Source organism: Podarcis vaucheri, assembly GCF_965113315.1.
Source record: "Podarcis vaucheri genome assembly, chromosome: 16".
NCBI classification, from domain to species: Eukaryota; Metazoa; Chordata; class Lepidosauria; order Squamata; family Lacertidae; genus Podarcis; species Podarcis vaucheri.
The window spans coordinates 20374392-20388425 of record NC_138754.1 but is presented as its reverse complement, the minus strand read 5'-3'; the positions used below and the strand labels follow the sequence as shown (position 1 = coordinate 20388425).

The 14034-nt window shown below is 47.2% G+C and overlaps 1 protein-coding gene across 3 annotated transcripts in view; it reads left to right on the top strand.

The window, feature by feature from the left end:
• FBXW8 (F-box and WD repeat domain containing 8) overlaps positions 1–14034 on the top strand; it is a 64239-nt gene that overhangs the window by 16655 nt on the left and 33550 nt on the right. For all 3 annotated transcript variants that reach the window (XM_082202898.1, XM_082202896.1, XM_082202897.1), the window contains 2 exons: positions 103–267; positions 1691–1779. In XM_082202898.1, the coding sequence (XP_082059024.1) occupies positions 103–267; positions 1691–1779 (254 nt within the window). The remainder of the gene's footprint in view (positions 1–102; positions 268–1690; positions 1780–14034) is intronic.

The following is a 14034-nucleotide window of genomic DNA, read 5'->3' as shown; positions in this document are numbered from 1 at the left end:
ACACAGCACAGCCAAACTTCACTTTTAACTCCATGCATGAAGATGCTGCCAGCCTCCAACAAACGTACTGTCTGGCGCTGATACCTGTCTTGCTGCTTTTAGGTTAGCAAGCCCTGGAAGGTCCTTGCAGAAGACCAGCTCCTTTGGTTCCGGTTGTGCCAAAAAGAAGGTTACCTGCCCAACAGTCAAATATCTGATTCTCCTTTCTGGAAAAGGACCCTCCGGGAATGTCGGGAGAAGGAGCAGGTTTTAAGAACCAACTGGAAGGTAAACTCTGCGGGGGATTCTTCTTTTGGAATCCATTATGACTATTAGGCAGGGGTGGGGGACCTGTTTTAGCCTGAGGGTTGCATGCTTGTGACAGGCTGGGCCAGGGGCAAAAGTCAGCAGAGTGATGAATGGAAATTTTAACCTTGTATAATAAGCTAGTTCCTATAAAGCAAGAAAAGGGGGGCCACTCTTATGCTACCCTTATGCTATTCATATAATCAGTTATCAGTAATCAATATATGCTCACATATAACAGGGCTTACAGTGAATTTTATAATCCATTTTGAATCAAAGGAAAGCTTTGCCTAAGCTAACTGCAAACTGCTTGGAACCGCAAGTCCAGAACCGACCTTTCACCTAGTAACATCCTGTACCCCGAAGGAAAGGGGAAGACATGAATCAGAGACACTGGTACAAAATCCCCCTCAAATGCAGGCTAAAATAGTCCACAGAACAGGAAGGGCCAAACCACAAAACTTGGGGGAGGTAAGGCCAGGAGATTCCCTGAGTCTCATTTCCTTGTTCTGTCCGAACTAGGGAAAGGGTCAGTCTGCGCATCATTTGTGCAGACAATGGAAAGCAGAAGTTAGGGAGTGAACTCTGCGCAAGGCTAGGAGCCTGGCAGATGCACGCTAATTGGTTATTCTTCGCTGGCGTCCGTGACTGTCTCATGACTGTCTCATGATCTGTGATTTGCTCAGGTATAAAGACCTCAGGATTTGTATGCTTCGGGGTCCCAGTCTTTTGGAAAAGATTCCAACTGGGTCCATTATTGCTCAGCAATAAAACCTCACCTTCTTTTTCTCCAAAAGCTGTGTCTGTCTGATCCTTGTTTCACTCTAAGTGGGTACCACTTTACTTTCACGTGCTACACCTACACACACACACACACACACACACACACACACACACAGGATCATACATCCCTTTCCATCCAGGCAAGCAAAAGGCATAATTAGAATTCAAGAATGCATTATTGCCAGGCTGGTGAGAGGTACGGCTCAGGAGGGTGGGTGACCTAGGCAGAGGCATATGATGGGTATCAACTCTCAATGATTTCAGACAGAGAACTTTCATAGCCCTATCTGGAGGCACTGGGGGGCAAGCTTGGCATCTTTTGGGCACAAAGCATGTGCCCTGCTATTGAGCCTTCCCCTGCATACAGGAGCACAGGAAGCTGCTTTCTATCAAGTCAGACCCTCGAACCATCTACCTTAGTGTTGCTGGCTCTGACTGGCAGCAGCTCTCTGTGGTTTCAGACAGGAGCCTTTCCTAGCCTTACCCGGAGATGGTCGAGATTAAACGTGGGGGCCTCCTGCATGCACAGAGCTATGACCCTTCTGGTGATGGGGAAGCAGAATGGTTGGGATTGCTATGTGGCTGATCAGGGCCAATGCCGCTCCCTTGTCTTCCTCTGCAGAACCGCATTGGCGCCGTGAGCCAGCTGCAGTACGAACTTGGGAAAGTTCTGTGCGATGTGCATTCTTGCGACGGGGTGGTCATTGCCGGGTAAGTACATGGTAGTTGGCTTCCTGATTTGCGGACTGAACACTTCCTGTTTTGGCTTCCTGTTTTGCGGACTGAACACTTCTCCCACCGGCAGCCTCGCTGGATGTTGCGTGGCCAGTGCAATGGGCTGTATCCAATGTAGCTGTGAGTTAAAGTCGCTTAGCTGTATATTTATTGCGCTGGTGGAAGGTTGTTGCACAAAGGGAAATGCGCATTCGTATTCAGAGATTGTTGGGCTGCAAGAATCAGCTGTTGCTCAACAAGCTTATGCCAAAACAACTGTTGTTCTAGATTCCTTTGTTGGCCAGCCTTTAAATTCTGCCATCCGCTGGAGCAAAGGTTCTTGTGCTAAGGGTCCGAGAATGTTGAGTGTTGCCTAGAAGAATTGAATTGACAGCCTAATTGAGCTTCTCAGGGGAGGGGAATTTTTTCAGGCACAGTTGCATGTCAGGCTAAAGGAGTACAGCAGGTTCAACAGAGAATGTTGGATACAGTCCACAGTGACCTCCTGGTGTTGCCAGACTAATTATACTTCTCATCATCCCTAACACTTGGGGCTGATGGGAGTTGTAGACCAAATATCTGGGGGACTACAGGTTTCCCATCCTTGCTTTAAGACTATAAAGTTTTATAAACTCTCAAACACAGCTCTACAAAGTAGCCATCTTCCGGGCTCAACCTGCTATCACAATCAATCATTTTTTGCTCTGTGTGTGTTTGCATCCAGTCTTTCTGGCCAGTTACACAGATCTTACAAACTTAACCAGAATAGTATCCATAATTCAGATAATTTGCTAGCAACACAAAGGTATCACATCTCTTTTGCTGTTGATTTACTACATATCTTAGAAGTGGCAGCCAAAAAAATTATCTGTTTTTTTTCTTGTAAGATTTTCCTTGTTTTCTGTAATGGGCTAACATGACTACGCCTCTGAAAATTCCAAGATGTAATACATGGGTAGGCAAACTAAGGCCCAGGGGCCAGATCCGTCTTAATAGCCTTCTCAATCCAGCCCACAGATGGTCTGGGAATCAGTGTGTTTTTACATGAGTAGAATGTGTGCTTTTATTTAAAATGCATCTCTGGGTTATTTGTGGGGTATAGGAATTTGTTCATATTTCCCCCCAAAATATAGTCCGGCCCACTACATGGTCTGAGGGACAGTGGACCGGCCCCCTGTTGAAAAAGTTTGCTGACCCCTGATGTAATACATTCAAAATAAATTCTGAAAATCCAGATGTGTGTGTGTGTGTGTGAGAGAGAGAGAGAGAGAGAGAGAGGGGCCATAAAACTTGAACACCAAAAGCCAGCTGATTTCAAAATCTTGGTCTTGGCTTCAGGAAAACGTTCCATACATTGACAGTGGCATATCTAAGCAGCTCATGGGATCTCCACTGAGAAACAAATGGCTGAATATCCATGCAGGTCCTAATATCCACAGCATTTGATTAAGCATACTGGTATTTCAAGGAGATGAATCACTTAAGAGGTTTCTCTGTTAAACTTGGGGATTCCAGCAGAAACCCTGGAGGGAGACTTGTCTGCCTGCCTGCCTGTTTGTTTGTTTTATTTAGAGCATTTGTGCACCATACTTCAGCTCCCAGAGTGGCATAAATACTATCAGTTAAAAATAATAATAGGCAGTCTCCAGTCTCAGGTTTATGATTTTGAAGAAACCCTAAAAATGACATAAGGGGAAAGAAGGGAAGAGGGGAAAATCAAACTTGGGTGTGTTAGGTATTTGCATGATGAGTCACCAAACACACATCTTGGCGAAGAAGAAGAAGAAGAAGAAGAAGAAGAAGAGGAAGAGGAGGAGGAGTTTGGATTTGATATCCCACCTTTCACTCCCCTTCAGGAGTCTCAAAGCGGCTAACATTCTCCTTTCCCTTCCTCCCCCACAACAAACACTCTGTGAGCTGAGTGGGGCTGAGAGACTTCAAAGAAGTGTGACTAGCCCAAGGTCACCCAGCAGCTGCATGTGGAGGAGCGGAGACGCGAACTCGGTTCCCCAGATTACGAGACTACCGCTCTTAACCACTACACCACACTGGCTCTCGAAGAAGAGAGCAAGCCAGTTTTGTCCTGTTAGGTTAAGACATGAAATCCACTATCCTCTTTTCAGAGTGGCTACCCAGGACCTGAACACAGAAGCACTATTACCCCATGCCCCTATGGTTTCCACCAGCTTGAATTCAGAGGCATTAATAACACTGGAGGCAAAGTATAGCTCTTGTGGCTTCCAGCCATCAATACCCTTATCTTCCATTAGTTAGTCCAGTCCTCTTTTAAAGCCATCCAAGTTGGTGGCAATTGCTGCCTCTCCTGTGGGAGCGAGTTCCAGAGTTTTAGCACTGCTCTTCATGAAGAAGTCATGAGCTGGGCTGCAGCTGGAGCTCTTAAGGGAGCTGAACACTGGTCCTTATGGGAGAGAAGTTGACAGGACAGCAGAGGTGACCAAAAGGGAAACAGGAGCCTGAATCTTTGCTTGAGAAAGTTACTGTCTAAGTAACTAAGTATGCTAGAGCTGAAAGCATTGATTGATCCACGGATTGTGTGTGTGTGTGTGTTTTTAATTGAAGACGGTCTCTGTAAAACAGTGTCTGTTGCTGATGTTACTTACTTGGGGCTTAGTCACTTATTTGCCTAAAAGGGGGCTTAGAAATTTGAAACCTCTCAAAACACTTCTTTTTTCCAGAACTGGCTGCTCAAGGGGGTGTTGGGGAGGTGAACTCATTTAGCTCAGTGGAATTTGAGATTTTCTTTTTTTTAACCCTCTCCCCCCGCCAAGAGCCTCGGCTCGTCTTTGGATTAAGAGCCTGACTGATGTATCCCCAAACCATAAAACTGAATCTGTTATTTAACAGAGGTAAAACTTATTATTGTGGCTTTTAGCTGAAATGCTGGGGGGGGGGGGAGGCAATGACAGTAGTTAAAAGCTAAACTCTGCTTGATACCCTTTCTTCATGCCTTGGAACGGGGTTTGTACTGGAGTGCCGAATGTCTCCCCTGGGCTGCATTTTCTGAACCACCCGAGAGAGATTTGTCCACTCCCACAACGGCACATCGTTTCTATTTATCACCACAATTGCTTTATCTGCAATGCAGAGTTGAAAAGGTTTATTAACGCAGGTCTTTTAATGCCCTGAGCCTTATTAATTCTGATCCTACGGTTTAAAAAGGTGGGGGGGCAGTGGCTTTGAGAATGATTGTCCCAGGTTAATCAGTAATCTTACCTTGACCTAGACTGGAGTATATAGATCAGGTAGAGTCCCTCTCTCCCTCTCCCACCCCCCTCTCTCTCCTCACCTCCTCCCAGCACGCCCCCCCCCCCCGCTTTCCACCCTCCCAGTCTTTCAGAAGCCACCAAGCGGGCGCTCAGTAGAAGTGGTGATGTCATACAAACTGTGAAATTGGCTCAGCCCTGCCATAAATCAATGTATGGTATTTTACAGCAACGCTTCGTTTTAATGATACATTTTTGTAGAGTAGGATTAGAGTCAATTGTCTGTATAAAATAAATATATATCTCCTGCTCCATTAATGCCAGATTCTTTGAGTGGCGGAGATGAAGGCAGCTTGAACTAAATTCAGGGAGTAGTTCTTCCCTCCGCTTTTCTTTTTCTTTCTTTTTCAGGATGAAATGTTGAGAATTGATTGCCTCCCACTAATAGCTATGTCGGTATTGACTGTGCCCCTTCAAAGGTCTTAATTTTTGCAACCCACCCCACCTCCCTTTTTCAAACGTGGCTTCAGATTGCAGCTGGTGCGAGGCCTCGCTCAGGTATCTTTGGCAGAGGGGCTCGTGACATTTTGAGGACCCCAGGGAGGCGGATGTTTGCGCAGATTCGGGCTAGCTGGAGAGCTGCTGATATCTGAAAAGACCATTTCTGGAAGCAGCCAAGCCACACGGCAGTTCAGCCACTTTTGCAAGCTTTTTTGGAGGGGGTCTAATCTGACATCACCCTAAGCAGCATCCACTGTGGTTTTGCTCCCCCCTTTTTTTGGGGGGGGTATGGGACATAAAATCAAAATTAGATATGGTCATCATAAGACCAGTTCTTTTCTGAAAAGCAGAGTAAACGTTATTGGTGCTGGCCACTGCTGGAAGCATCATGCCTCTGAACAGCAGTTTCTGTGAATCATCATTGGTGAGAGCGCTGTATCACACAGGTCTTGCATGCCACAGTTCTGGCAGGTCTTGATATCTCGACTGAAACTAGAACCCTTCTTACCTTGATCTTAGAAGAGCCAGTGTAGTATAGGGGTTGGAGTGTCTGACTAACACCTGGGAAAGACCAGAGTTTCTATTCCCAATCGGCCATGAAGCCCACTGGGTGCCCATCTCACAGGGCTGTAGTGGGAATTAATTGGGATGGGGAAGAACAGCTTTCAGAAGCCACCTGAAGGCAGCCCTGTATCGGGAGGTTTTTAATGCTTGATATTTTTATTATGTTTTTAGATACGCTGTAAGATGCCCAGAGTGACTTAGATGGATAGGGTATAAATAAAGAAGAAGAAGAAGTTGTTGTTGTTGTTCATGTGTGCAATTCTGACTTGCTTGGAGAAAAATGTGGGTGTATATGCAATGCAGAAGCAAGGCTTTTGTGGCTCTCCCTGAGTCAGCATTGAAGCGCACAAATCTAGCTTCCTAAGAGCCTGCCGGATCAGGCCAGTGGTCCATCTATTCCAGCATCCTTTTCTCACAGTGCCCGACCAGATGCCTCAGTGGGAAGCCTGCAAGCAGGGCACAAGAGCACTCTCCATCCCAGTGGTTTTCCAGCAACTGGTATTCGGAAGCATTCCTGCCCCCCATTGTGGAGGCAGAGCAATAGCTATCATGGCTTATAGCCATTGGTAACCTTCTCCTCCAAGAATTTGACCAGTCCTCTTTTAAAGCCTTCCCAGTTGGTGGCCATCACTGCTTCCTGTGGGAGAGAGTTCCATAGTTTAAAAATGCACTGCTTGAAGGCCTTCATGTTTCTGGCTGTGGCCAGTTGCATTTCTCCAGGAAGGATACAAATAGGGTGCGAAGGGAACAGCCCCTGTGCTTTGCCCTTCTCCTGGTCCCCAGCCATGCTCCAGAAGTAGTAATGTAGGAAAGCTGCCTTCTCTCCAGCCAGACTCTTTACCCAGCTGCATTCAACACTTTCTATCTCTCTCCACGCAGTCCCTTTGCACCTCTGTGTCCCCAAGAGAAAGAAAAGCCCAGCAGGGAGGCACGGCCCAGCCATAGAGGGTGGCATCCCTACATTGTCATTGTCAGTCACACATGCCACCTAACCAAAGAGTTCAGTGCCCAGAATGGCATAGCTTGGCCGTGTATCCCTAACTGCTTGCCTTCCTGCCAGCTCTTCTGTTGCAGTGACACAAAGGTGTGCTTTTTTGCGAGGGCCTTCCTTTAGAGAAAGAAGCTGGGTTTTAGAAGGAGACTGACTTTTGTCCGTCCGTCCGTCCCCCCTCCAGTCCCCTCCACCCCAGGTTGTCTGAAACAGAAGAAATGATAACCTAATCAACAGGGCTAATTTTAGAGCGCCGCTGTGGGAGTCGAGGCCCCCAAGGTGTCTTACGCATGTTAGCTGCCTTGACGCCCACTGAAACCATGTACAGCAATCATCCTGAGCCTCAATTTACCCAATAAGAGATGCATAGAAAAACTGGTCTTATCAGAAGCAAGCTCTCTCTCTTTTTTTAAAGGAAACTTTCCTGTTCCGTTGTGTGTTCTTGCTATTCCTAATGAGCATGTGAATTTTTAAAGCAAAGTACTGGTCGTTCTAACCCCTAGGGAGGGTGCGGGAACTGTGGCCCTCTGGGTATTGTTGGACTACAAATCCCATCAGCCCTGGCTGCTGGCCATACAGGCTGAAAGAGGCAGCCACTGGCCCAAAGTCGCCCAGTGGGCTTAATGGCCAAATGGGGATTTGAACCCTGGTCTCTTCCAGGTCCCACTACAGCACTCTAACCGCTACACAACACTGGCCACATATTCATGGTACAAACATTTGAAATCAATGGGCTTAAGTTAGTCACAGTGATTAATTTCACTGGGTCCGCTATGAGTACATCTTAACTAGCCGCAGCCCATAGCATCTAACAGTTCTTATATATTGGTTGACTTAACGTCAATAAAAACCAACCGAAGAATTAGAGAGAAGGATGAAGATGACTGGGGAAGGGGATGCATTTCCCCCCCACCCCACCGGCTAGAGATTAGTGGAGTTGAAAACAGATCGATAGTCTCCAAGCCAGCTACTCATTTCTCTAATCTGGAATTGTTCCTTAAGGCAGAAGAGAATTTCGACTCCAGAATGCGATTCATAGAGGAACAACTTGAACTCCCCATCTGCAGATACTTGCTATTCTTTTTGTTTAAACAAAAAATCTGCTGTATGCTAATTGTCTACAGCACCAAGTGTCCTTGAGAAGTCTGCATTTTGCAGTGCCATCTTAGCGGCTTTTTTTGTAAGCCTGGAAAGAAGGAGAGGGAGGGGAGAGGGAGAGGGAGAGAAAGAGAAAGAAAGAAAGAGGTCTTTGCATTGTTTTGAAACCGGAGGCCCACGTGTCACAGGCTCCTGTCGCTTTAAGCTGCGCATCTGAGACACGCAGCCATAGAAAAGGCTGGTTGTATCCAGCATTGATTAGGGGTGAGGTAACCGCAAACATCGCAGCCTCCAAATGAAAAGGAATCCAAGGTCTGACCCAGAAAACAAGCATCGTAACCGCCGCAGCGCAAAGTGCTATTGATAAACACGCGCTTGCCAGATTGAGTTCTCTGATGTCAGGCCATAAGCACGGGGCTCTTTAGAAAGGCGAGTGACGAGAGAGCAGGCGCTCTCGGGCCCCACAGCTCAAGTGCCTATCAATCAATCTCCTCGGATGACTGAATGGGAAGAGAGGTGAAATTGAAGGGTTCGCCCCCCCTCCATAGACGAGATGAAGCCATCTTAAGGGGGCTGTTTTCTTCCACGTCCACTTCCACCTGGCAAACGGTGTGTTCCATGCTACCATTGCCACCTATGCAGTGTGGCACAGTGGTTAGAGTGTCATACTAGGACCTGGGAGACCAGGGTTTGAATCCCCCACTCAGCCATGAAGCTCACTGGGTGACCTTGAGCCGGTCGCTGCCCCCCCCCCAACCTAACCTACCTCACAGGGTATTAAATGAGGACGGAGTGACCCACATACACTGCCTTGAGTTCCTTGGAGAAAAACGAGGGATATCAATGCAGTAAATATAAGTATCTTCTTGTTAATTCAGTAAAAGTACAATATATTTGAAATTTGAAACTGAGGGATCTACCAGGTTCGCAGATCACATTATTTATTTGCATCCCACCTTTCAAGGTAGCGTACATTGTTCTCCTGCTCCCAGTTTCCCCCTCCTTCCTGTGAGATGGGTTAGGCTGAGAGGAATGACTGGTCCCAAGGTCACCCAGTAACCATGGCTTAGTGGGAGATTTGAACTCTGGTCTCTCAGGTCCTAGATTGGCATCTTAACCACTGCACCCCATTGGCTCTCATTAAATCAAAATGCCTAAGTGTAGAGGAGGGTGGGTTAGAGACCTCTGGCTCATGGGCAAGACTCAGTCCGCCAGACCTCTCCATTTGGCATGCAGAATCACCCCCTTCCCCAAACCAGGTGCCTCTGCCCCACACCTGATATCAGGTGTATGGCAGGTAGAGATGCATCCTCAGGAAGCCCACACTTCAGCTCAACCCAGCGGAAAGCAGGATGGACCTCCTAAGACTGACCTGATGCACGTGAAGTTCAATCCTGCTTAGTTTCCTCTGGGAATGGCCTGGTGTGCCTGAACCTTGCAGGACTGAGTTCCTACTCATCTGCACCCTGCAGAAAGCAGGATCAGAACATTAGAAGAGCTCGCTGGATCAGGCCAATGGCCCATCTAGTCCAGCATCCTGTTCTTACAGTGGCCAACGTGATGCTTGTGGGAAACCTGCAAGCAGGGCATGATCACAAGAGCCTTCTCCCCTCCCACGGTTTCCAGAAAATGGTACAGTGGTTCCTTGGTTCTCAAATGTCTTGGTACTCAAACAACCTGGAACCCAAACACAGCAAACCAGGAAGTAAGTGTTCCGGTGTACAAACTTTTTTTGAAAGCCGAACGTGCTCCGTTTTGAGTGTTACGCCTCCGTTTTCAGTGTTATGCTGAGGTCTGTCTGTTTTTGCCATTTATTTTGTGTTTTTGTTTTTGCGGCTCTTTTTGTTTTGTTTTGGTGGCTATGTGGAACCGAGTTCAGCTACTGATTGATTGATTGATTGATTGATTGTGTGACTGCAGTACATTGTTTATTGCTTTCATTTTATGGATCACTGGTCTCGTTGGATAGTAAAATTCATGTTAAATTGCTGTTTTAGGGGTTGTTTTTAAAAGTCTGGAACAGATTAATCCATTTTGCATTACTTTCTATGGGAAAGTGTGCCTTGGTTTTAGAACGGACTTCCGGAACGGATTAAGTTTGAGAACCAAGGTGCCACTGTATTCAGAAGCACTACTATCCCTGACTGCAGAGGCAGAGAATAGCCGCTGTGGCTAGTAGCCAACCATAGCCCTCTCCTCTGTGAATTTGTCCAATCCTCTTTTAAAGCCGTCTAAGTTGGTGGCTGTCCCTGCCTCCTGTGGGGGTGAGTTCCATAGTTTAACTCTGCGCTGCAGGAAGAAGTACTTTCTTTTATCTGTCAGGATTGAACTCCCTGCCCAGCACGGAAGGTTCCTGAGCAGTGTCTGCACAGCTGCAGAACCCATGCATGCGTGTGACTATGCAGAGATAACAAAAAACACATCATAATTATAATAAATCAGTTCTAAAATTTAAGCAGATGGAAGAATCCCTCTTGGAAGAGCAACAAAGAGTGCTGAGATGCCTTAAATCAAGGGTTGGGGACAGTTTTCAACTTGAGAGCCACATTCCCTCTTTGTTAACTTTCCAAGGGCCTCGTACCCGTGGAGGGTGGGAAGGCCTTATTCATTTTTTCAGCCTCCCTCCAGAATGTGCTCACCTATGAAGCCCAACGGCAGAAATGTTGAGTTTATGAGCTGTTGGATATTAGGTTTTCTAGGTGTGCAGTGACCAGCCTCCTGTCTCTTTCTTTCCAATCAACCAGGAACCAGCTAGACTTCTCAGTTTTGACTAGTTTAGAATGTCTCCCGCTCTTTCATCAGTAAGATATTTCTTCTTCTTCAAAAGATATCTGTTTGCCAGCAGTGGTGCTACGGACGATCCTCTTATTGACAGCTTATTTTGGGGTGTGTTTGTCAGCTTTGCGTGGTGTATCTTGCAGTTGTACTTTGCACAAACACTAATTAGACAGCCATCAACACTAGGGGCCAAAGGCTTACTAACAATGCAACAGTGATAGCCGAGTCTTAATTGGCTGAGTATAATTGCCATTAGGCAATGATAAGGACATCTGGGGCTCTGGAGAGAGATTGATTTTGGCTTGGCGACTCGAGCTTTCCGCAGCTTTCCAATTTTTATTTTTATTTATTTATTTATTTATTTATTTCTCCGGGAAGTTGCCACTTCGTTGGGATAACACCCAGCTCCGTTCTGCCTCTTGCAGAGTCAGCCTGGCTGAAGCACCTCCTTTGTTTGGTTCTCATTCGCGCCTCGGTCTCTGCCAGCAGGCTCGAGAAACTGGATGCATAAGAAGCCAAGCCAGGGGTCTTCAACGCGGTGCCTGCGGGCGCTAGCGTGCTCACCAGCACCCCCTGTGGCTCCTGCAAAAGGTCTCCGTAAACATCCCCTCAAACATCCACAATGCATGAGCGGCTCTCTGCTGTTGCTGCTCAGTTCCTGCTTTCACTGGCTCTGCCTCACAAGCCAATATGTCACGGCAGCCATTTTGTGATGTGTGACGGCGCCCCCCCCACGCATGGCAGCCATTTTGTGACTGGCTCCTACAGCCCTTTATCCAAATTCCAAATGTGCCCACTGGCCTCAAAACAGTTGGCGACCCCTGAGTTATAGCATGTCGCTAAATATGGGCCAAGCATACCCCTTCACGAGAGACCGATGATGGCACTTCCTGGCATTTCTTCTTCAGTTCAAAAGCTGCCACGTGGTTGGTGGGGATTTTGATGAGTTTCTCCTCCCCACTTCCCCAACGCTATCTGTCCTGTCAAAATCTGAGATCCCTCCTCCAAGAAACAGCTTCCTTTAAGTAAAAGCTTAAACTTCAGGAGGCCTGACCGCACAACCCTTGTGTCTTGAATAGCTTGATGCTGCGGCATCCTTTGTTGGAAAACAAAACTGAGATGCGGAGAACTCCCAAGTGAACCTTGGAATCAGTGAGAGGCTGGATTTGGCATCTCAGAAAGGGCTGGGAAGCTCTACTCTTGTCCTTGTCCTAACTGGTCCTGAGGAAGGAAGCAGCATAGACACAACAGAATGGCCTCAGCACTTCTTGTCAGGTTTTATGCTCCTTCGGGTAGGCCTGGAAGAGACTGTTTGTCCGCAGTCCTGGAGGGAAAACCTGTGAGACTTGGGGAACATCTGGCTCGCAAGTAGTATTCAGCCTGCTAGAGTTCCCCATTTGGCCCGACAGAGCATTCCTCCTCTCCCCACAAACAACAACAACTCCATTATACCTGATGCCATAGGCCTCACCCACCTGTCAGAGTTGGACCATAGGATGGGGAGATAAAGATCTGGCCCACCGGACCAAAACTATCCCCCAACCCCTATTTAAGAGTCACCACCATGCTTGCTTACGTTGGTCATCCGTTCCAACTGCGTGCAATGGAAGCTCTTCTGTGACACTCTCTTTTTGAGTTCCCCCCTGATTTTCTTTCATCGCATCCAAGCAGAGGGAGCTGCTTCCAAGTCATAGAGAGCTAGGGGTCTGTTTTGCTTCCTGTACATAAGGATGGAAAAAGAGACCCCTTCTGCGTCAGGCCAGTGGCCCATCTAGTCCAGCCTCTTGTTCTCACAGTGGCCAAGCAGATGCCCCAATGGGAAACCCACAAGCAGGACCCAAGTGCAAGCTTATTGTTGCGTCCCATCCCCCCGCCGCCGTTCCGTGGCATTGCTACCTCCCAGCATGGCAGAACTTGCATCAGCAAAATGGCTGAGCTTTATCTTAATCACCCTAGTGATGCTTGAGGTAGATGCAACATCTGTTAGGTACAATGTTGTATCAAGAGTTCTGAGGATTTTCTAGTCCACCGAGTCCAGCATCCTGTTCTCACAAGGCCAGCCAGATACTTATGGAAAGCCCGCAAGGAGGACCTGAGTACAATAGCAACATTCCCCTATGTTAAGAAAGGAAAGCCAAATAGGGATCTCTGCGTTTTGCCTAAGGATAGAACTGAGCGACAGCTGGTTGCTGTATTTGCAGAGGCGGGGGACCAGCCTCCCCAGGAGTCCTGGGGGCAACTAGACACCTGCAGAGGTCCTGAAAGTCTGCTACTGTCTTATCACGTTCTGCCTTAAGATTGTTAAAACACGCAGGCAAGGAAGGCTTGAGCAACAGGCTTTTTTTCCTCATCTAGTCTAACAAAAGAGTCCTGCGTAATTCAAAAGCTTGCACCCTGTTTTGTGACTCTCTTGGTTGGCCTAAGAAAGGCACATTCCTCTAGTAATAGTTGTCACAACTCTACTCTGTTGAGAGGCCTGCTGAAAATGTTTTCGTTTCAGGAAACCTGTCTAGGTGCATTTGCTTCAACACTTTAATTGGTTTTTTCTTTTCTTTTTTAATTGATGTTTTTATGTATATTTCTCTTTGGGTTACCTTTTCTCATGTGTTGCGTATACTGTAATGGGATTTCTGCACCGCTTGGATAATCCCCACCCCATCCCCCGAGCAGGCAATATATAAATTTCCTAAATAAATAAACAATATGGCATTCGGAGGTTTTCTAATAGGACAGCACGGCTACCATTTTTGTACCCTTTTTGTGTGTGTGTGTATCACAAGTCTGGAGAGATCCTGCTGAACTCCCATCTCCCCCAGCTATGGGCCACACTTGCAGGGGCCGACTGGAGTTTCTCTTCAGCAACACCTGGAAGGCAAAGTTCTCCTACACCTGGCGTTGCCCTTTTGTTCACTTGTGAACGCAGCTAGTAGCATGAGTTTAAAAAAAGAAAAGGAAAACCAAGAGCAGTCCAGCCTCATTTGCAAAAGGGTCTCGTTCCTGTCAAAGTGGGAGGCCGAGAGGAGGAAATGGTGGATGGGAAGAGAAACACCTTGCTTTTGCCCACGACCACCGAGTTCCTTCTCCGTTGGCTCCCAC